Here is a 23036-nt window from a genome sequence, read left to right as displayed (position 1 = left end):
AGAATGTCTTATAATGGGGGATTTTAACTTCCCAGATATTGATTGGAATTTGTCGAGATGGTCACTCGCCCACTAGCAAGACTTTTGTGGATTTATTGGATGACTATTTTCTAGAGCAACATGTTCGAGATGCAACCAGAGGGAGTAATACTCTTGATCTGACTATCAGCAGTGATTATTCATGCATTAAGAATTTGAAGATAAAGGAACCAATGGGTGACAGTGATCAGAATGTACTGATGTGGGAATTACTTAAAGATGTAACTACCATCAAGGCTAAAGGGAAGGGTTTTTGCTTTCATAAAGATGGCTACAGGGATCACAAAACAGTTTCTAAATTCTTAACAGTAAGTTCAACTGATGACGTTACCAAAGTTGAATTCTAAATGGGAAGATTTCAGGGACTTAATTTTGGAGGCTACCAGGCTTTTAATTTCCAACTAAGAAATACTGTTCAAGGTTTAGGGCCTAAATGGATGTCAGATGAATTAACGAGGCTCTTGCAGAGAAGAAAGATGTATGGGATGCATATAAAGTAACAGGTAACACAGAAGTCTATGGAAGATATAAACTATTCTGTAATCAAGTTACAAAAAAGGTTATGCAGGTGAAGGCAGATTATGAGAAATCTTTGGCAAACGATGCAAAGGAAAAACAGCAAAGAGTTCTTTACTTATATAAACTCTAGAAGGAAAGGGATGAATCAGATTGGACCACTTAACATAGATGGGAGTGCCAGAAGTTTATCAAACTCTAAAAGGGAGCTAAGTGATTTTCTAATAACTGAGAGCAAGCAAAGTGGAGGAGAAATTAGCATTAGTAGAGGCATACGATGCAAGAAAACAAGCTCATGCAGCATCAGTAAAAAAAAAAAAACCTCTCATTTCATCCCTCCATTTGTTCCAAATGCCTGTTCAGCTCAGCCTTAAATTTATTTAGGCTATTAGCTTCCACAACAAAAGATGGAAGCCCTGTTCCACCAATCAACTACCCGCTGGCTAAAGGCAAATTTCCACACATCTATTCTACAACTATCTTTCCACAATTTGAAACTGTGCCCCCCTCAAGTTCTTAGTCTGAACAAAAACAAAGAATCCCATCAGCATTCAGCTTGCTCAACCCATTCAAGGCCTTATACACCTCAATCAGATCACCTCGCAGGTGCTTACTCTCCAAGTGCTGCAATTTTCAGAACTTAAGCCTTTCTTGGTAAGAGCACCACTTTGTTCCCCTCACCAATCTTTTTGCCCTTCTTTGTACTCGTTCTAGCAACTCTATGTCCTTCCTAAAAAGAGGCCTGCAGACCTGTACACAGTACTCTAGGTGTGACCTGACCATTGCATTGTATAATGGGATTATCACCTCCTTGTCCCTGCTAGCAAAATTCCTATACAGTGAAACTTCTAACGGACACCTCTCTTTAACGGGCATCTCTCTCTACAATGGACATTTTCAAATTCCCCAACTCTCCTCTATTGGTTTTAACGTGTTTTCTGCTTCTATCTAGCGGACATTCTCTGTAACGGACATGGACAGGCAATCTGCACTGTTTCATTTAGATTAGCATTTAATTTGATCTCCCCATAATGGACAACAGGCGAGCTCACAGCACTTTTTCTAGGAATGTTTTTTCCATGTATTGCCTCAATCGTGTGTTTATTTTCTATTTCCGATTCTCTGAATTTTATCAAGGTTTACATCGCGGTTCTAAAGCCTTTTTCAAGAATTTTAAGGCACGTGTAAAACTTCTGATGAATTCAGTGTGTGCAGGGGGGGGGGGGGGAATTTTGTCGGCCTTTCGTATTTTGAGTTTGAGTTTTCAGTTTTGTTCAGTGTCGTATGAAGTGCTCAATGTCTTCTCATAAACATTTAACTTTAAAAGATAAAGTTGAACTCATTAATGCGTTCGACTCATTAATAAATCGGCAAAAAAATAGTGTTCGCAATCTTGCTGCAAAATTCAAAATCGGGAAGACGCAGGTAAGCGACATCCTAAAGAAAAAAAATGAACTGCTCAAACAATTCTGGCAACACGTAAAAGATCAGGTTCAAAAATCATTCCCGAAAACTGTTGGACTTCAAATTGACAATGTTACGTATGAGTGGTTTTGTCACACACATGCTAAAAAAAATTCCCATTAATGGGCCTATTATTAGGGAAAAGGCTTTGGAGGTTGCGAAATCTATGGGAGTAAATGAATTCAAAGCTTCTGTGGGATGACTAGACAAGTTCATAACTCGGCATAAAATTTCTTGGAAAACCGTAAGTGGTGAAGGTGGATCTGTTGATATTGGGGTTGTAACAGAGTGGACCGTCAAATTGGAAGATTTATGTCGTGATTTTGAAGCTAAAGATATTTACAACTGTGATGAAACAGGATTGTTTTTTAAAGCTCTTCCTGAAAAAACAATGAGTCTAAAAAACGAAAAGTGCCAGGGCGGAAAAATTTCTAAGGAACGCTTGACTGTACTATTGTGTACAAATATGCTGGGCGACTTTGAACAACCTCTTGTTATAGGAAAACCACAAAATCCTCGTTGTTTCAAGGGCATAAAGTTGAGCTTTTGAATGTTGACTGGAAGTCTAATAAAAAAGCGTGGATGACACGAGATATCATGAGCGAATGGATAAGTCACTTTAACCAAAACACGATTCGTTAAAACAGAAAAATTATTCTTTTCATGGATAATGCTGCATCTCACCCGCACATTAAATTGTATCATTCAAATCGTTTTTCTGCCACCAAACACATCTGCAGAGTGTCAGCCCTTGGATCCAGGGATAATAAAAAATTTTAAACTTCACTACAGAAAACTTGTTTTAAGACATCTCATTGCAAACATGAACGATGTAACATGTGCAAGTGACCTTGGAAAGAAACTCAGCATCCTAGATACGATTCAATGGATTTCCTCTTCAGTAAACGCAATTAGAAAACAAACTGTCGTGAACTGTTTTGTAAAGTCTGGCTTCTCAAATGCAAAAATTGAAGTTGTCAACAGCAATGTGGAGCACCACGAACTTCAACATCTATTGATAATGTATGATACTTCCGCTACAAGTGACCCTGGCTACAAAGATATAGACTCGAACCTCACTACAGAAGATGGTGCTCTAGATATCAACGACATTATCATCAATATTTTTCAAGAAGTTCCTCATGAGGACGAAGAAATGGAAGGAGGTCATTCTGTCGAAGAACATATTAATGACGAACCACTGATGAAAATAGAAGAAGAGCTCATACAAATCAATTGTTTAAAAATGTTTTTCTCCGCTGAAGAAGATACTGAAGAACTTTCGATGGTTTCTTCAATCCAAACAAATGTTGAAAACAAAATTATCAGCCAGAAGAAAGTGCAGAAGAAAATAAGTGATTACTGTATGTATTTTTCTTAAGATAAAGTCATAATATGCATAGCACAATTGTATGTATATATTTACAAAAATATTGGGCAAAATCTGTATATATTTTAATTTAATTTTACATTAAAGGTTTAATGATTTTTCTTTCTTTCTTTTTTTTTTTTTCTCCCTCAGACTTCTTGTTAGCGGACACTTCTCTCTAACGGACACATTCTCATTCCCGATGGCTGTCCGTTAAAGGGATGTTTCACTGTATATCATTGACAAGACTCCATGACCTGCCCTAGAGGCCCGTCTGCACTGCTCAGCAGACTTCATATTTGGCTGCACAATTACCCCCAGGTCTTTTTTACTTTCCACTTCCCTGAGTGTAGTACGACCCAGTTGGTATGTTTCTCTTCGGTTATTGCTACCCATATGGTACTTTGCATTTGTCAATGTTAAATTGCAGTTGCCATCAGCCCATTTTCCCAAGTTATCTAGATCCAGTTGGAGTAGCATATTGTCATTACTGTAGTTAACAACCCTGCCAACCTTTGTATCATCCGCAAACTTGGACATTAAACCTGATATACCTTCATCAATATCATTGATAAATATGGAAAACAACAATGGGCCCGACACCGAACCCTGGGGAACTCCACTAATAACATTTGTCCACGTAGAGCTGTGTCCATTGATTACCACTCTGTTTGCACTCAACCATCCCTTTACCCATTGTAGCAGCTTACTCTTAATGCCATACCTCTCAAATTTGTACAGCAGTCTTCCATGTGCAACAGTAACAAAAGATTTCCTGAAATCCAAGTATATGATATCAAAATTATTTTTGGCATTCAGTTCATTTTGTGACCACATCAGAGTAAGCAATCAAATTGGTCAGAAAAGACAAACTATTACTGCCGTCTTGTTTGGTTTGGTTTGGTTTTTTTTATAGGAGCATTAGCAACTAAGGGGCCATATTTCTCCGAGGATATGCGGTGGTCATTCATTGACCTTTCCGCATCCTCCATATATTGTGGTCACGGGCTCGAACCCTAGTCTAATCAAGAAGCGTGTGCTACGCACTGTTGCTCCTGCCCTCCTGGATACGGAGGCACCTGCAGTCTTGTCTAGATGATCCTGCAATACTTCTTTAACCAGTGATTCCATTATTTTCCCCAGAACACAAGTTAAGCTAACAGGTCTGTAGTTACTTGTGTCACCTTTTGAACCTCCTTTGTGAATTGGTGATACGTTTGCACAGCTCCAGTCCATGGGGACCTTCCCCTGAGTCCAAGAAAGCTCTCATAATTATGACTAAGGGTTTGTTTACTTCCTTTGCTGCCTCCTTTAATATAACTGGATAAATCCCATCCACCCCAGGTGCCTTCCTTATGTTTAACTTCAACAATTTCTCCTCCACTTTGCGGCGGCACCTCCGTAGCCAGGTGGGCAGGGGCAGCAGTGCATAGCACACGCTTCTTGATTAGACCAAGGTTCGAGCCCGTGACCACCAAATACAGATACATACCACCAAATACATAGTTGCTAATGCTCCTAAATAACAAACAAAATTCTGGTGCAAACAAAATTGATAAAATTCTGGCACTCCCCTCATTGAATAACTCCTCATGTATGAATGTAGAGGCAAAATACACATTCAGTTTATCAGCTACCTGAGCATGATCATCAACAGTCAACCCCATCTATGTTAAGTGGTCCAATCTGATTCATCCCTTTCCTTCTAAAGTTTACATAAGTAAAGAACTCCTTGCTGTTTTTCTTCGCATCCTTTGCCAAAGATTTCTCATAATCTGCTTTCGCCTGCCTAACCTCCTTTGTGACTTGATTACATACCTGCCATAGGCTCTGTGTCACCTGATACTTTATATGCATCCCATACATTCTTCTTCACTGCCACTAGCTTCGTTAATTCATCTGACATCCATTTAGGCCTAAACCTTGAACAATATTTCTTAGTTGGAATTAAAAGTCTAGTAGCCTCCAAAATTAAGTCCCAGAAGGCTTCCCATTTAGAATTCACTGTTGGTAATATCCCACGGTACAGAATTGATCCAGAATTGTACACAGTTGATCCCACGGTACAGAATTAAAAAACTGTCTGAGACCTCTGTAATGACGTTAACGAAAGCAAAAGTCCTTCTCTTTAGCCTTGATGGTAGTTATATCTTTAAATAATTCCCACATCAATACATTGTGATCACTGTCACCCAGTGGTTCCTTTATCTGCAGATGCTTAATGCATGAAGAATCACTGCTGATAATCAGATCAAGAGTATTACTCCCACTGGTTGCATCTCGAACATGTTGCTCTAGAAAACAGTCATCCAATAAATCCACAAAAGTCTTACTAGTGTGAAAGTGATCATTCCCCAAGTTCCAGTCAATCTGGAAAGTTAAAATCTCCCATTATAAGACATTCTGATTTACTGGCCCACTCTATTTCTCTGCACAATTGCTCATTATACTCATCAGATTCATTAGGCCTATAACACACACCTACTGTCATTTTTTTTTCCCAGTGCTTATTTCACACCAAATAGACTCAACACTACATTGTCCACCAGTATCAACTGGATGCACTTACTTAGATTTTATGTGTTTCTTAACTAGCAGCATAACCCCTCCTTCCTTCCTATCCTGTTTATCCTTCCTATACACATTGTACTCCCGAAATTCTAACTTTGCACTGCCTATATCTGATATCCCCACGTCTCTGATATCCCAATAATATCTGCCTTTGATGTCTTGACTAGCACTTCCAGCTCATCAAATTTATTAACTATACTCCTAGCATTGGTGTACATGCAAGTATACATGCACCTGTTCCTGCTTCTAGCCACCGTAACACAGCCCATGTATTTACTTGTTCCACTATGACTCCCAGCAATCCTGGAAATCTCCATTACCTTGCTTTCCAGTCCGCTGCCCATTCTAATAGAAGCAGTCCATGAATCACTTTTGCCTCTGTCTGCAGCCACTGTTAACTTTTTAGTCTGTGTATCACCCCACACTAACAGTTTTCCGACCCACCTAACACTGCCTCGATAGCATCAGCAAATATTCTTGCACCCTTTCTATTTAATTGTATCCCATCCCTGTAGAAGTAGTCTCTCCTGTCAACAAGCACAGACCAGGCTGAAAAAAGTTCTACCCCTTGAGCCTTGCACAATCTCTCCAGGGCCGAATTGTTTGACAAGGCTCTCATTATATACTCCCTCCTATCCTGTTGAGGCAGAATTGCAGACACTTTCACATTCAACCCTAACTTGCGACTTTTTTTCAACATTTCAAAATTGTTGTAGTTAAACATAAAAAAAGCACCTTGAGTGGACACAATCTATCCAGTTATATTAAAGGAGGCAGCAAAGGAAGTAAGCAATCCTTAACCATAATTATGAGAGCTTCCTTGGACTCAGGGGAGGTCCCCATGGAATAGATGTGTGCAAATGTATCACCAATTCACAAAGAGGGGGTTAAAAAGGTGACACAAGTAACTATCGATCTATTAGTTTAACTTGGGTTCTGCGGAAAATAATGGAATCACTGGTTAAAGATGAAGCTTTGCAGGATCATCTAGACAAGACTTCAGTTATACCCTGGACACAGCATGGGTTTTTAAGGGGAAGTCTTGTCTGACCAATTCGATTGGATACTATGATGTAGTTACAAAGAAACTGGATGCAAAGAATAATTTTCATTTCATATATTTGGATCTTAGAAAGGTTTTTGATACTGCTGCACATGGAAGACTGCTGCACAAATTGGAGCAGTGTGGCACTGGAGGCAAATTGCTGCTATGGATAAAGGGATGATTAAGTGGGAGACCACAGAGTGGTAATCAATGGACATTGCTTTTCGTGGGCAAACGTTATTAGTGGAGTTCCCCAGGGTTCAGTGTTGGTCCTATTGTTGTTTTGTATGTTTATCAATGATATTGATGAAGGTATATCAGGTTTAATGTCCAAGTTTGCAGATGATACAAAGGTTGGCAGGGTTGTTAACGACAGTAAAGACAGTATGCTACTCCAACTGGATCTAGATAATTTGGGCAAATGGGCTGAGAAGTGGCAACTGAAGTTTAACATTGACAAATGCAAAGTACTGCATACAGGTAGCAATACCCGAAGAGAAATATAGCAAATGTGTGGTACTACACTCAGGGAAGTAGAAAGTGAAAAAGACCTGGACGTAAGTGTGCAGTCAAATATGAAGTTCACTGTGTAGTGCAGATGGACTGCCAGGGCAGGTCATGGAGTCTTGTCAATGATATATAGCAGGGGTAGGCAACGAGTTGATCACGGATTTAATTTCGGTTGATCATGATGAATTTTAAATATGGTCATCCCTCGATTTATGCACCTTCTGCAATGAAATTTTTGAGAGATTGCGGCACATTTTGAAGGAAAAAAGTAGATCGCATCATAAATTAAGTTGGTCACTCCTGATATATAGGAATTTTGCTAGCAGGGTCAGGGAGGTGATTATCCTGTTGTACAAGGCAATGGTCAGGCCACACCTAGACTACTGTGTACAGGTCTGGAGGCCTCATTTTAGGAAGGATCTAGAGTTGCTGGAATGAGTACAAAGAAGGGCAACGAGATTGGTGAGGGGAACAAAGGGGTGCCCTTACCAAGAAAGGCTTTAAGTTCTGCAAATTGCAGCGCCTGGAGAGGAGGCACCTGTGAGGTGATTTGATTGAGGTTTATAAGGCCGTGAATGGATTGAGCAAGTTGAATGCTAAAGGGACTCTTCCTCTTGCTCAGATTAAGAACCTGAGGGGGCATAGATTCAAACTGAGGAAAGACAGTTGTAGAATACATGTGCAGAAGTTTGCCTTTAGCCAGTGGGTGGTTGATTGGTGGAACAGACTTCCATCTTTTGTTGTGGAAGTTGATAGTCTAAATAAATTTAAGGCTGAACTGGACAGGCATTTTGAATGAATGGAGTAGTGAAATGGGAGGGTTTTTTTTTTTTTTTTTGGCTGATGCTGCATAAGCTTGCTTTTTTGCATCGTATGCCTCTACTAATGCTAATGCTCTCATTTTCTTCATATTTCATTATCAGTGCACACAAAATTTATCTCTACTGTATTTTGTTGTGATATGACACCTACGTCAACTTTAACTTGTAGCCTGAAATTTTGACTGAGCTTAAATATCTTTTCCAGCATATATTTAACGCATCCACCTACCAGTAATTTATTTGTGATGATGACAGATCTATATTCAGTTGCCTCATCCAACGTCATTTCAAAAGTGCCTAGTTGCATAATAAGCTTGCATATTGTGTTTTTATGAGAAAGAGTTAGTGTTTGCTGGACAGAATAAATCCGAATTGGAGGGGAACAAATAAAATAACAACTCTGCTGAAACAAGTCAATTAGTAGTAGTAGTAGTAGAAGTACAGTAAACCCCCGCTATCCGCGGGGGTTATGTTCCTGAGAAATGCCGCAAATACCGAAAACGCGAATACTGAGTTATGGCTCCCATAGTAATAAAGGGGTTCCGTTCCAAAGTATGAAATATATAAGAAAAACTAGTCTAAAATTTTGTCTATGTTTGTATTATATGTACCTTCATAATATGACTATGTACATGGACAGTACATAGTGAAATGCAAGCATATGGCATCGAAATGAAAATAAGAAACAATTTATTATTATATGTAATATTTATTAGAAATTTCAAACAAATCTTTCAAACCAGTGCCTTTGCTAGCAAAAAAAACTTATCCCGCCAGTGCTATCACCAGTTTCGCTAAAGTGTTGATAAAGGAGTTTTGCCTTTTCACGAATGATGAGTGAACTTAACGGAATTTTATTCTGAGTTCGGTCTTCTATCCACAGATTTAAAGCCTTTTCCATTTTTTTCTAATTTAACTTCACGAGTTACAGAGCAAATTTTTGAAACAATTAGCGTGTTTTCACAGACACTGCGGCGGATTTTTTCTTCCGATTTCTTGATTGATCATACCGTTGACTCATTGATTTTATAATGTTTTGCCACTGAGAAGACACTTTCACCATTAGAAATTTTATCTAATAACTCAATTTTATTCTCTAATGTCATCACCTTTGATCTTTTCATATTTCCCTTGTTATTCGTAGCCATATTTTTGTACGGGTTAGAAAGAACTTGTCCACAATAAAGTCACTTTCTTCCGTTAACACACTCGAAAAAGTCTGTTTTACACTGCAAAACGGTAGATTTATCACTTTTGTAAGCATATCAATTTTTAAATTGATAAATTTATTCAATTTATAAGCATATAAATTAAAAGCAAACGACGAAACCTTCCATGACAAGCGCAAAACACATACTGAACAACGATTAGCGAGAAACATCCACGCTCACGATTTAGTCCCCCCCTCCCCCACCACTAAGCGCTGTTTTGACCAGGAGAGATAATTTTAGCCACGCCCATGTTTTTTATGGCGGAAAATGTTCACAGCGCTTTAAAATTCACATTTTTTACGTTTCATTTTATATTAAATCAGTGGCCGCGAATAGCGAGGGTTTACTGTAGTGGCATGTGATGCAAGAAAGCATGTGAATGAGCTTATGCAGCATCAGTCAAAAAAAAAAAAAAAAAATCACACCATTCCCTCCAAATGCCTGTCCAGTTCCTCCTTAAATTTATTCAACCTATCAACTTCCACAACGACAGATGGAAGTTTTTTCCAGCATTAACCACCCGCTGGCTAAAGGCAAATTTCCACACATCTATTCTACACATGTAATTACAGACTACAGACTAATTAGTTTAACTTCTGTTCCGGGTAAAATAATGGAGTCACTGGTTAAAGATGCATTGCAGGATCATCTAGAGAAGACTGCAGCAATAATTCAGACACAGCATGGGTTTGTTAAGGGAAATTCTTGTCTGACAAATTTGATAGGATATTATGATGTGGTTACAAAGGAACTGGATGCAAAAAATAAATTTTGATATCATCTATTTGGATTTCAGGAAAGCTTTTGACACTGTTGTGCATGAAAGACTATTGTACAAATTGGAACAGAATGGTATTAAGGGTAAGTTGCTACAATGGATAAAAGGATGGTTAAGTGGGAGAAGACAGAGGGTGGTAATCAATGGGTGCTGCTCTTCGTGGACTAATGTTATTAGTGGAGTCCCACATGGTTCGGTGTTGGGTCCACTGTTGTTTTGTATATTTATCAATGATATTGATGAAGGTATATCAGGTTTAATGTCGAAGTTTGCAGATGATACAAAGGTTGACAGGGTTGTTAATGACAGTAATAGCAGTGCGCTACTGCAACAGGATCTAGATAATTTGGGCAGATGGGCTAAGAAGTGGCAACTGAAATTTAACCTTGACAAATGCAAAGTACTGCATATGGGTAGAAGTAACCCCAGAGAAACGTACCAACTGTGTGGTACTACACTTAAGGTAGTAGAAAATGAAAAAGACCTGGGAATAATTGTGCAGTCAGATATGAAGTTTTCTGAGCAATGCAGACAGGCTGCCAGGGCAGGTCATGGGGTTTTGTCAATGATATATAGGAATTTTGCTAGCAGGGAAAAGGAGGTGATTATCCCTCTGTATAAGGCAATGGTCAGGCCACGCCTTGAGTACTCCGTACAGGTCTGGAGCCCTCATTTTAGGAAGGATGTAGATTTACTTGAGCGTGTACAGAGAAGGGCAACAAGATTGGTGAGGGGAATGAAGGGATCCTCTTACCAAGAGAGGCTTATGTTCTGCAAATTGCAGTGGCTGGAGGCTAGGCACCTGTGCGGTGATCTGATTGAGGTATATAAGGCCTTGAATGGGTTGAGCACGCTGAATTCTGATGGGATCCTTCCACTTGTTCAGATTACGAACCTAAGGGAGCATAAATTCAAATAAAGAAAAGACAGATTCAGCCACAAGAGGACTAACCATTAAACAACTGTTCTGGTTAGCAATACTAACTGAACTTGCTCAAAATTACATAATTTAAAATACACAATTTGTGGTAAACAGTGAAATCATTACACTACTAAATAAGATATACTAGCAATGTTAGTATGGCATCAGCACTCAATAAAAAGCAGCTAACAAAAAAGAATTACACATATTCTAACTTCAGTGCTCGATGTTTGTAAAAGCATTATCAACTAGATCTTTTGAAAGCTGCTTTCTATATGGAAGATTATACTTAGGTTGGAGCACTTTGATCAAACATGATGTTAATAAACACTATCCTTGCCATTGATAACACTCAAAATTACTGGTTCTACAAAGAAAAAAAAATATACATTCATGTATACTTTTTTCTTGGCTTCTATCATTCAGACACTGTCATTTAAATACTGATGATTTTTTTAAATTACTACATTTATTAGTAGGATAGAGCCAAACCTCAAACCTTGTGGAAGTGGATCCTCTAAAACCATGACAATCTATGTTTAACTGATAAAAAAATTCTGTAGAATTACTGAGATCTAGCTTGACCAATACCAACATTGCATTGGATGAGATATAAACTTGATAACTGGATAGTATTTAAAATTTAATTCAATACTTTTAATTTAATTTAAACTCCTACATAATTCTGATCAATTCATGTACTAGAATTTGTTTTCTGTCTCATCCAACTGTTTCAAGTAAATTGATATTAAAAGAAACTAGTGTTCATTCAAATATGAAAGGATGACAGTATGATATAGTATAACATTTTAAATCAGAGAGTCTTAATAATGGGGGATTTTAATTTCCCAGATATTGACTGGAATTTGTGGGTTGGTCACTCACCACTAGCAAGGCTTTTGTGGATTTATTGGATGAGTGTTTTCTAAATCAGCATGTTCGGAAGGCAACTAGAGGGAACAATACTCTTGATTTGATTATCAGTAGTGATTCTTCATGCATTAAGAATCTGCAGATACAGGAACCACTAGGTGGCAGTGATCACAGTGTGCTGAAGTGGGATTTACTCAAGGGGGTAACTACCATCAGGGGTAAAGGGAAGGGTTATTGCTTTCGTAAAGGCGACTACGATGGTCTGAGACAGTATTTAAATTCTATACAGAGGGACCAACTGATGATGTTACCTACAGAAAACTCAAAATGGGAAGCATTCAAAGAACTTATCTTGGAAGCTACTAGGCTTTACATACCAACTAAGAAATATTGTTCAAGGTTCAGGCCGAAATGGATGTCAGATGAACTAATGAGATATATGACAGAGAAGAAAATTGCATGGGATACATATAAATTAACATGTGACACAGAAGCCTATGATAGATATAAGTTGATCTGTAACCAAGTTACAAAGGAGGTTAGGCAGGCAAAGACAGATTACAAGAAATCTTTGGCAAGGGATGCAAAGAAAAACAACAAGGAGTTCTTTACTTATGTAAACTCTAGAAAGAAGGGGATGAATCAGATTGGTCCACTTGATATCGATGGTTCAACTGTTCATGATCCTGCTCAGGTAGCTAACAAACTAAATCAATATTTTGCATCTACATTCACACGTGAGGAGTTATTCAGGAAGAGGAATGCCATAGATGGATAAACACTGGCAGTGAGCTAGATGATCTTGTAATAACTGAGAGTAAAGTGGAGGAGAAATTGTTGAAGATAAATACAAGAAAGGCACCTGGGGTGGATGGGATCTATCCAGTTATATTAAAGGAGGCAGCAAAGTAAGTAAGCAATCCGTTAGCCATAATTATGAGAGCTTCCTTGGACTCAGGGGAGATACCCACAGACTGGAGATGTGCAAATGTAACCCCAATTCACAAAGGCTGACACAAGTAATTATAGACGTGTGAGTTTAACTTCTGTTCCAGGAAAATTAATGGAAGCACTGGTTAAAGAAGCACTGCAGGATCATCTTGACAAGAATTCAGTTATAGCTCAGACACAGCATGGTTTTGTTAAGGGAAGGTCTTGGCTGACCAATTTGATTGGATATTATGATGTAGTCACAAAAAAATTGGATGCAGGGAATAACTTTGATATTATATATTTGGATCTTAGAAAGACTTTTGATACTGTTGCACATGGAAGACTGCTGCACAAATTGGAGCATTGTGGCACTGGTGGCAAATTGTTGCTATGGATAAAGGGACGGTTGAGTGGCAGAAGACAGCGAGTGGTAATTAATGGACACTGCTCATCGTGGACTAATGTTATTAGTGGAGTCCCTCAGGGTTCAGTGTTGGGTCCATTGTTGTTTTCTGTATTTATAAATAATATTGATGATGGTATATCAAGTTTAATGTCCAAGTTTGCAGATGATACAAAGGTTGGCAGGGTTGTTAAGGACACTATTGACGCTATGCTGCTGCAACAGGATCTGGAAAGGTTGAGCAGATGGGCTGAGAGGTGGCAAATGAAGTTTAACATTGACAAATGTAAAGTACTACATATGGGAAACAGCAACCCCAGAGGAATGTATCAACTCTGTGGTACTACACTGACAGTGGTAGAGAATGAAAAGGACCTGGGGGTAATTGTGCAGGCAGATATGAAGTTCTCTGAGCAGTGCAGACGGGCTGCAAGAGTAGCTCATGGCGTCTTATCAATGATATACAGGAAGTTTTCTAGCAGGGATAAGGAGGTGATTATTCCCTTGTATAAGGCAATGGTCAGGCCACACCTTGAGTACTGTATACAGGTCTGGAGGCCTCATTTCAAGAAGGATGTAGAGGTGCTGGAACGAGTACAGAGAAGGGCAACAAGGTTAGTGAACGGAACGAAGGGTTGCTCTTATGAAGAAAAGCTTAAGTTTTGCAAATTACAGTGTCTGGAGACTAGGCACCAGGGAGGTGATCTGATAGAGGTGTACAAAGCCTTGAATGGTTTGAGCATGCTCAATGCTGATGGGATTCTTCCTCTTGCTCAGAATAATCACCTGAGAGGGCATAAATTCAAATTGAGAAAAGAAAGATGTAGGATAGATGTGCGGAAATTTGCCTTTAGCCAGCGGGTAGTTGGTTGGTGGAACAGACTTCCATCCCTTGTTGTGGAAGTTGATAGCCTAAATAAATTTAAGGCTCAGCTGGACAGGTATTTCTAATGAACGGAGAGGTGAAGTGGAAGGGTTTTTTTTTTTTTTTTTGGTTGATGCTGCATAAGCTTGCTTTCTTGCATCATATGCCTCTACTAATGCTAATGCTAAATTCAAATTGAGGAAAGCGGATGTAGAATAGATGTGCGAAAATTTGGCTTTAACCTGAGGTTGGTTAATTGCTGGAAGTTATGGAAGTTGATAGTTTATATAAATTTAAGGAGGAACTGGACAAACATTTCGAGGGAATTGTTTTGTAAATTTTTTTTTTTTTTTTTTTGGCTGATGCTGCATAAGCTCATACACTTGCTTTCTTGCATCACATGCTACTAATACTACTTTTGTGCCGACCGGGCTAGCCAGGTGGGTAAAGTGCCTGCCTGGCAATCCAAAGGTCGCAGGTTCGAATCCCACCTCGGGCTTGGATCAAAGTACTGCAAAAGCCTTGGGAGGTGCACTATGGCCACAGAAGCTGATGCGCCAACAACTACCAAAAAAAAAAAAAAAAATACTTTTGTGATGCACATTGCTTCGAAATATTTTATTTCGAAAACTGTACAGACTGCTTCTCACACTAAAAACTGTACAGACTGCTTCTCACACTCCATTAAGCGAATGCCTAATTCCAGAAGAATACTGCAATAATGGGGAAGCAACACATAGACATATCCCAAATTCCTGAATCTTGATCCAATGAAACATTTATGTCATTAACGAAAAACAGCTGTATGAGAATCTTCAAATAGGCCTCTCGGGTTGGGAATATTAATATTCATAATAATTGCACAATCATACACCAACCTTTATTAAAAATATAAATAGTGTTATGTTATATTAAAATAATGATCTAAATAAATGAAATAAATAGAATGATATAATTCCACTGGATAAAACTGATAAAAAGGTAACTGTCTGTACAATAAAATATGAAATTTTAAACTGCAAAGAATTATTTACAGTAAAACAATGTAGATAAAACACAGGATGATAAAAGCGCTAAAACACTGTAGCTTTCAGAGGCATCCGCCTCCTTTTTCAACAGTGAGGTTTGTTGTACGGCACATCCTTAAATATCAGCAGGCTCACGGTTCTCAGCACGTGTTTCTACAGGAGCATGGGCAGCTGTATGAGAAATGGATCTAAAACTACCCACAATATATAGCATGACATACCGCATTGGTTAAATGCTATTTACCTGAACCTCAGAAGCCCAATATGTTACTATTTATAATTCAGTGATAGGTGAGTATACACTGAGTGATCACTGAATTATGACCACCTACCTAATACTTCATAGGTCCTCCTTTTGCCCTCAGTACAGCAGCTATCCGAAGTGGCATTGATTCAACAAGATGTCAGAAGCATTCATGAGGTATAGCCAAACAAGCTGTGTGTAATGCGGTCAGCAATGCAGGTATGGAGGTGATTGGTGTATCCAGACGCCTGATATGCCTTGCCATAGTGTCCCACAAGTGCTCTACGGACTTGATATCAGAGAAGTTCGGAGGCTAATCGATATGCTGGAAGTCAAAACTGTTCCTTAAACTATTCCTGCACATAAAGTGCCAGAAGGCTTGGCACATTGTCATCTTGGAAGACATCAATGCCATTCAGGAAAAAGTGTAACATAGCAGGGTGTACACAGTCAGCAAGCAGTTGACGATAGCGGAGACCACTGATACGTTGTTCCACATGGACCAGGGGTCCAAATTCTTGCCAGTGAAACATGCTCCAACACCATACAACTGCCTCCACCAGCCTGCACTTTTGATACCATGCATGATGGATCAAGAGCCTCATGTTGTTGACGTCAAATCCATACATGACCATCCACAGTGTGAAGTAATAACAACTTATCCAACCACACACCTTCTTCTAGTCTTCTAACGTCCAACTTACATGCTATTTGCACCAAGCAATTCTTTTAAGCCGATGAACATTGGTTAGGAGAGGATGGTGTAGGGGTTGTCTGATGGTATAGCCCATACGTGCGAGTGTACGATGCATGGTCATGACAGATATTGTTCCGGGTTGCCTCATGTTGTATTGGGTAGTCAATTCTTTAACAGTGCTGCACCTGTTCTCCTGTACGAGTTGTCAGACCCAGCACTCACCTCTAACATCAACCTTTCACTGACCTTTTCAGTTTTTGACCATTTTGACACCAGTCCTGGTACACTTTAACTGCGGCAGCTCTCGAACACCCTACCAGTTCAGACGTTTGGGAAATCGAGGCACCAGCTCGTCGAGCACCCACAATCTGTCCTTTATCAAAGTTCAATAAATCCTTCCTTTTACCCATCACACTCTGAATTTTACTACCTACTGAACCACTGACACCTTATCTATGCCAAGTAGGTCAACTAACTCCATACTCTCGTACCTCACATTGTCAATGGGTCGCATTCAGTTTTCATAAGTGTGGTCATAATTCAGTGATCACTTAGTGTATAATTTAATCAAAAAATCTATCCATAACCATTAACAACAGGACTCACCTAAAAAGATGACTCCCCCAATCCAGAACTGTACTCGCAGAAGATCTCTCCACTGCAGGGCCGAGACTATCAGCCATGCCACAGCATAAATTACATAAATGCCACACATCACTCCATAGAACTGGAATATAATGAATCAATTAACAATAAAAATTTATTAAATGATGCCAATTAAAATTTATTTAAATTGTAGTTGACAAAAACTTTTCACACAGGATCATAAAATTACTTTTTACACATTACAGAAATATATTTCTAGGATTAATCATGCATTAAAAAACACAATCTGTTACTTTTTGTGATATGTAGCTGTACATTATTAACACTGAACACAATGAAAAAATTCAAACATAATTTACACAAATTGGAGCAGTGTGGCATTGGAGGCAAATTGCTGCTATGGATAAAGGGATGGTTGAGTGGAAGAAGACAGAGAGTGGTAATCAATGGACACTGCTCTTCATGGACTAATGTTATTAGTGGAGTTCCTCAGGGTTCAGCGTTGGGTCCATTGTTGTTTTCTGTATTCATTAATGATACTGATGATAGTATATCAGGCTTAATATCCAAGTTTGCAGATGATATGAAGGTTGGCAGGGTTGTTAATGACACTACACTGCTGCAACAGCATCTAGAAAAGTTGAGCAGATGTGCTGAGGGTGGCAACTGAAGTTTAACACTGACAAATGTAAAGTACTGCATACGGGAAGTAGTAACCCCAGAGTAACATATCAACTGTGTGGTACTACACTGACAGTGGTAGAGTGAAAAGGACCTGGGGGTAATTGTGTAGGCAGATATGAAGCTTTCTGAGCACTGCAGATGGTCTGCAAGAGTAGCTAATGGTGTCTTGTCAATGATATATAGGAATTTTTCTAACAGGGATAAGAAGGTGATTATCCCCTTGTATAAGGCAATGGTCAGGCCACACCTTGAGTACTGTATACTGGTCTGGAGGCTTCATTTTAAGAAGGATGTAGAGCTGTTGGAACGAGTACAGAGAAGGGCAACAAGATTAGTAAATGGAACAAAGGGTTGTTCTTACAAAGAAAGGCTTAAGTTTTGCAAATTACAGTGTCTGGAGACTAGGCACCTACGAGGTGATCTGACTGAGGTGCCTAAAGCCTTGAATGGTTTGAGCATGCTCAATGCTGATGGGATTCTTCCTCTTGCCCAGAATAATCGCCTGAGAGGGCATAAATTCAAATTGAGGAAGGACAGTAGTAGGATGGATGTACGGAGGTTTGCCTTTAGCCAGCGGGTGGCTGATTGCTGGAACAAACTGCCATCTGTCGTTGTAGAAGTTGATACTCTAATGCATTAAGGGCTTATGCCTCAAGCTGCGAAAGAGTTAGACTATGTATATTTTAGTGCACTTGCATCATTTATACACAGCCAATTATAGATTAGCAAATTTTCAATAGCGGCATCGTTTAAGTTACATCTCATATTGTGAATACCTTCACGACGAGTTGCCATGACATTGCACTACTTGAAATAAGTAACTCTTCACCCGAGGAGAAGACTGTTGTTACTTATTCTCAGTGGATACCACCACCCAGACGACACCGTTTCAGCGCTATTAGGCCCTTCTTCGGTGGGTGGGTAGGTACCCAAGTGATGTAATGATGACAAAACATTTGAAGTATATCTCCACAATATGAGAGATGCCTGATGGTGTATAATATAAGTTAGGACTCTAATGCATTAAGGGCTTATGCCTCAAGCTGCAAAAGAGTTAGACATAAGCCCTTAATGCATTATAGTCCTAACTTATATCATACACCATCAGGCATCTCTCATATTGTGGAGATATACTTCACAACTGTTTTGTCATCATTACATCACTTGGGTACCTACCTACCTACCCACCCACCCACCAAAGAAGGGCCAAATAGCCGTGAAACGGTGCCGTCTGGGTGGTGGTGGTATCCACTGAGAATAAGTAACAACAATCTTCTCCTTCGGGTGAAGCATTACTTATTCCAAGTAGTGCAATGTAATGGCACCTCGTCGTGAAGGTATTCACAATATGAGATGTAACTTAAACGATGCCGCTATTGCAAATTTGCTAATCTATAATTGGCTGTGTATAAATGATGCAAGTGCACTAAAATATACATAGCAGTTGATAGCTTAAATATTTTCAAGGCAGAACTAGACAAACATTTGAAGTGAGTGGATGAGTGAAATAAGGTTTTTTTTTTTGGCTGATGCCAGATAAGCTTGCTTTCTTAAATCATGTGCCTTTGCTAATGCTCATTAGCTGAATGCATTTGACAAACTATACAGAGAATAATTTCTGCCTTGTGAAATCTGCGGTAAAAAATCATCAAACAGTCCCAAGAGTTACACACAGGACATCTTTCAGTGTATCATCCATCTGTGGAGAGCTGCACATCACTGAGTTCAATAGCAGGGCAGCTGCATATATGCCCAATATCATGGTCACCGATGCAAAATTGGTATTTGGAGTGGTGTCGTTCCTTATGTTAAGGTATTCAGAAGAGTGAGAGATGATGCTAGCAGAGTGAAGAATCTCACTACGCAATGTTAATTACTTGATCATAAAGTTGATGGCAGAGATTGTTTCAGCGAGTTCAGACCTGGTCAATTAGCAGTGGTACCTGAAACCATGAAATCCATGGCGGACTTGAGGTATAGACCATTATGCACAATCTACACTGGGGCAATACAATGGAAATGAAGCCCCTGTTAGTATCTATCAACATGACACAGTTTGTGGACAGCGATGTCAAAAAATAAGACTGCTGGCTCAGAGTCTGGGCTCAACTCCAACACTTGTGGGGAAAAACTGAATAGTGGATTGGCTCACAGCAAAATGAGTTTTAAAAACTGGCTTCTATAGCTGCTTTGCAGCATTAAACCAAGGCAAATTTCAGCAATCAACTAGTAGAAGTTGGTATAAAATATGTCCAGGAAGGTTGAGACATCATATAGATTAAAGCTGGCCCTATGATTTAAGTTTTGAATTAAAAGCATTTTTTGCAACCATATGTGTCCAAATACTTCATGTAATATAGTGTACAGCATGCTTATTTCACTTGCTCCATTTTGTCAGTTTACAATTTTCACACTGTTAGAAATATTTATCCAATTCTGACCCCTTCAAATAACAGGTTTATTCTGCTTAACAACAGAGGGAGAATCATCCAAAGAAATATTCAATGGGTGTATCTCATAGAAAGGGAAGAAATTATTCTGAACTACATATTAATGCTGTAGTTAATCATCAACTTTTTTAATGCATTTTTCATATTATTATGCTGTTTTAACTGGCTGTTATTTAATAATGTTATAAAACACTGATATGCACGTTGCAATATGCTTATAATTTTAATGTTTCTACTCTTTTATTTTAATGTTAAATTTAACACCTATTTATCTTTGAAAAATTTTAATTCTTATTATTTAAAGTAATAGCATATTCATAATTTTATAATCTGCTTTCTGCTTTTTTTTGTATTAAATGTGCTTTTACAAAGGAACTGGATGCAAAAAATAATTTTGATATCATATACTTGGATTTCAGGAAAGCTGTTATGTTATTTGGTTTTTAGGAGCATTAGCAACTAAGGCCATATTGCTCCGGGAAATGCGGTGGTCATTCCCTGACCTTTCCGCATCCTCCGTATTTGGTGGTGACAGGCTCGAACCTGGGTCTAATCAAGAAGCGTGTGCTACGCACTGCTGCTCCTTCCCACCTGGCTACAGAAGCGCCACTGATTTCAGGAAAGCTTTTGACACCGTTGCACATGGAAGACTACTGTACAAATTGGAGCAGAATGGTATTAAGGGTAAGTTGCTACAATGGATAAAAAGATGGTTGAGTGGGAAAGACAGAGGGTAGTAATCAATGGGTGCTGCTCTTCGTGGACTAATGTTATTAGTGGAGTCCCACAGGGTTCGGTGTTGTTTGGTATATTTATCAATTGATGAAGGTATATCAGACTTAGTATCAAAGTTTGCAGATGATACAAAGGTTGGTAGGGTTGTTAATGACAATAATGGCAGTGTGTTACTGCAACAGGATGTAGAAAATTTGGGCAGATGGACTGAGAAGTGGCAACTGAAGTTTAACATTGACAAATGCAAAGTACTGCATATGGGAAGAAGTAACCCCAGAGAAACATACCAACTGTGTAGTACTACACTTAAGGAGGTAAAAAATGAAAAAGACCTGGGAGTAATTGTGCAGTCAGATATGAAGTTTTCTGAGCAATGCAGACAGACTGCCAGGGCAGGTCATGGGGTGTTGTCAATGATATACAGGAATTTTGTTAGTAGGGAAAAGGAGGTGATTGTCCCTCTGTATAAGGCAATGGTCTGGCCACGCCTTGAGTACTGCGTGCAGGTCTGGAGGCCTCATTTTAGGAAGGATGTAGATTTGCTTGAGCATGTACAGAGAAGGGCAACAAGATTGGTGAGGGGAATGAAGGGGTCCTCTTACCAGGAGCGGCTTAAGTTCTGCAAATTGCAGCAGCTGGAGACTAAGCATCTGCGAGCTGATCTGATTGAGGTGTATAAGGCCTTGAATGGGTTGAGCACGCTGAATTCTGATGGGATTCTTCCACTTGTTCAGATTACGAACCTAAGGGGGCATAAATTGAAATTGAGGAAGGACAGATGTAGAATAGACGTGTGGAAATCTGCCTTTAGTCAGTGGGTGGTTAATTGCTGGAACAAACTTACATCTGTCGTTGGGAAAGTTGATAGGTTAAATAAATTTAAGGAGGAACTGGACAAATATTTAGAGGGGATTGTTTTGTAATTTTTTTTTTTTTTTTTGGCTGATGCTGCATAAGCTCATATGCTTGCTTTCTTGCATCACATGCCACTACTACTACTACTACTATTATTAGTATCAGCAAATGATACAAGAAAAGATGCATATACAGCATTAGCATAAAAAATAAAAACAAAAACCTTTCTCACATCAGCAGTCCATCCCAACCAATAGTTTGTAGAGTTCTTGAATTTATTCAAACTACTGACTTCCATAACAAAAACAACAGATGGAACTTTGTTCCAATAAACTACCTGCTTGCTGAAGGCAAATTTCTGCATATCTATTCCGCAGTCATCCTTCCTCAATTTGGATTTATGCCTCCTAGTGTATATAAACTGAGCAAGAGAAAGGATGCCATCAGCATTTAGCTAAATCAAGCTTTCAGAGACTTAAACACCTCAGTCAGATCATCTTTCAAATGCCTAGTCTCCAGATGCTGCAATTTGTAGAAAGAAGCTGTTCTTGATAAGAGTACCCTTTGTTTCCCTCACCAATCTCGTTGCCCTTCTCTGCACTTGTTCCAACAGATCCACATCCTTCCTAAAATGAGGCCTCCACACCTGTATGCAGTAAAAGATGTGCCCTAACCAATGCCTTATTCAAAGTCATAAATATATCCTTAACCCTGCTAAAAAAATTCCTTTACATCACTGACAAAACATGAGTTGTCCTGGCAGCTTATCTGTATGACAGCGGGAACTTCATACAATTTACCCACAGGTATTTTATATTTTCCATTACCCTAAGTTTAGTACCACATAGTTGGTATTTTAATCTGGGATTCTCCACATGAAATACACTGTATTTCTCAATATTAAACTTCAATTGCCACTTCTCAGCCCATCTACCTCATTTGTCCAGATCCTGTTGCAGTAGCATGCCTTGATTACTGTTACTAACCACCTTGCCAATCTTTGTATCATCTGCAAACTTAGACATTAAATCTGACATTAAGACAATATCAATAATATATAAAACAATGATATGCCCAGTACTAAACCCTGCGAGAGTCCACTAATAGCATTAGTTTATGAAGAGCAGCATCTGTTCATAACTCCACTCTGTCTTTTCTCACTCAACCGTCCCTTTATCTATAGCAGTAAATTGCCCTTAATGCTATACTGCTCTAATTTGTACAATAGTCTTTTATGTGCAACAGTATGAAAATCTTTTCTAAAATCTAAGTATATGATAGCAAAATTATTTTTTGCATCCAGTTCCTTTGGTACTGCATCATAGTTGCCAATCATATTGGCCAAACAAGATCACCTCTTCTACAGATACTTCCATAGGCACTGTTCTTCTGAATTGGCTTCTATAATTCCCACTCT

General features: G+C 38.9%; 1 protein-coding gene across 1 annotated transcript in view; it reads right to left on the bottom strand.

The window, feature by feature from the left end:
* Positions 1-23036, bottom strand: part of LOC150082291 (Golgi-pH regulating cation channel) — a 263701-nt gene that overhangs the window by 125217 nt on the left and 115448 nt on the right. Inside the window, exon 11 of the mRNA XM_090380108.1 lies at positions 16896-17016. Within this exon, the coding sequence (XP_090236234.1) occupies positions 16896-17016 (121 nt within the window). The remainder of the gene's footprint in view (positions 1-16895; positions 17017-23036) is intronic.

The sequence above is a fragment of the Mastigoproctus giganteus genome, chromosome 8, assembly GCF_048544385.1.
Source record: "Mastigoproctus giganteus isolate SK-2022 chromosome 8, ASM4854438v1, whole genome shotgun sequence".
NCBI classification, from domain to species: Eukaryota; Metazoa; Arthropoda; class Arachnida; order Uropygi; family Thelyphonidae; genus Mastigoproctus; species Mastigoproctus giganteus.
This window is presented reverse-complemented; position numbering and strand designations above follow the sequence as displayed.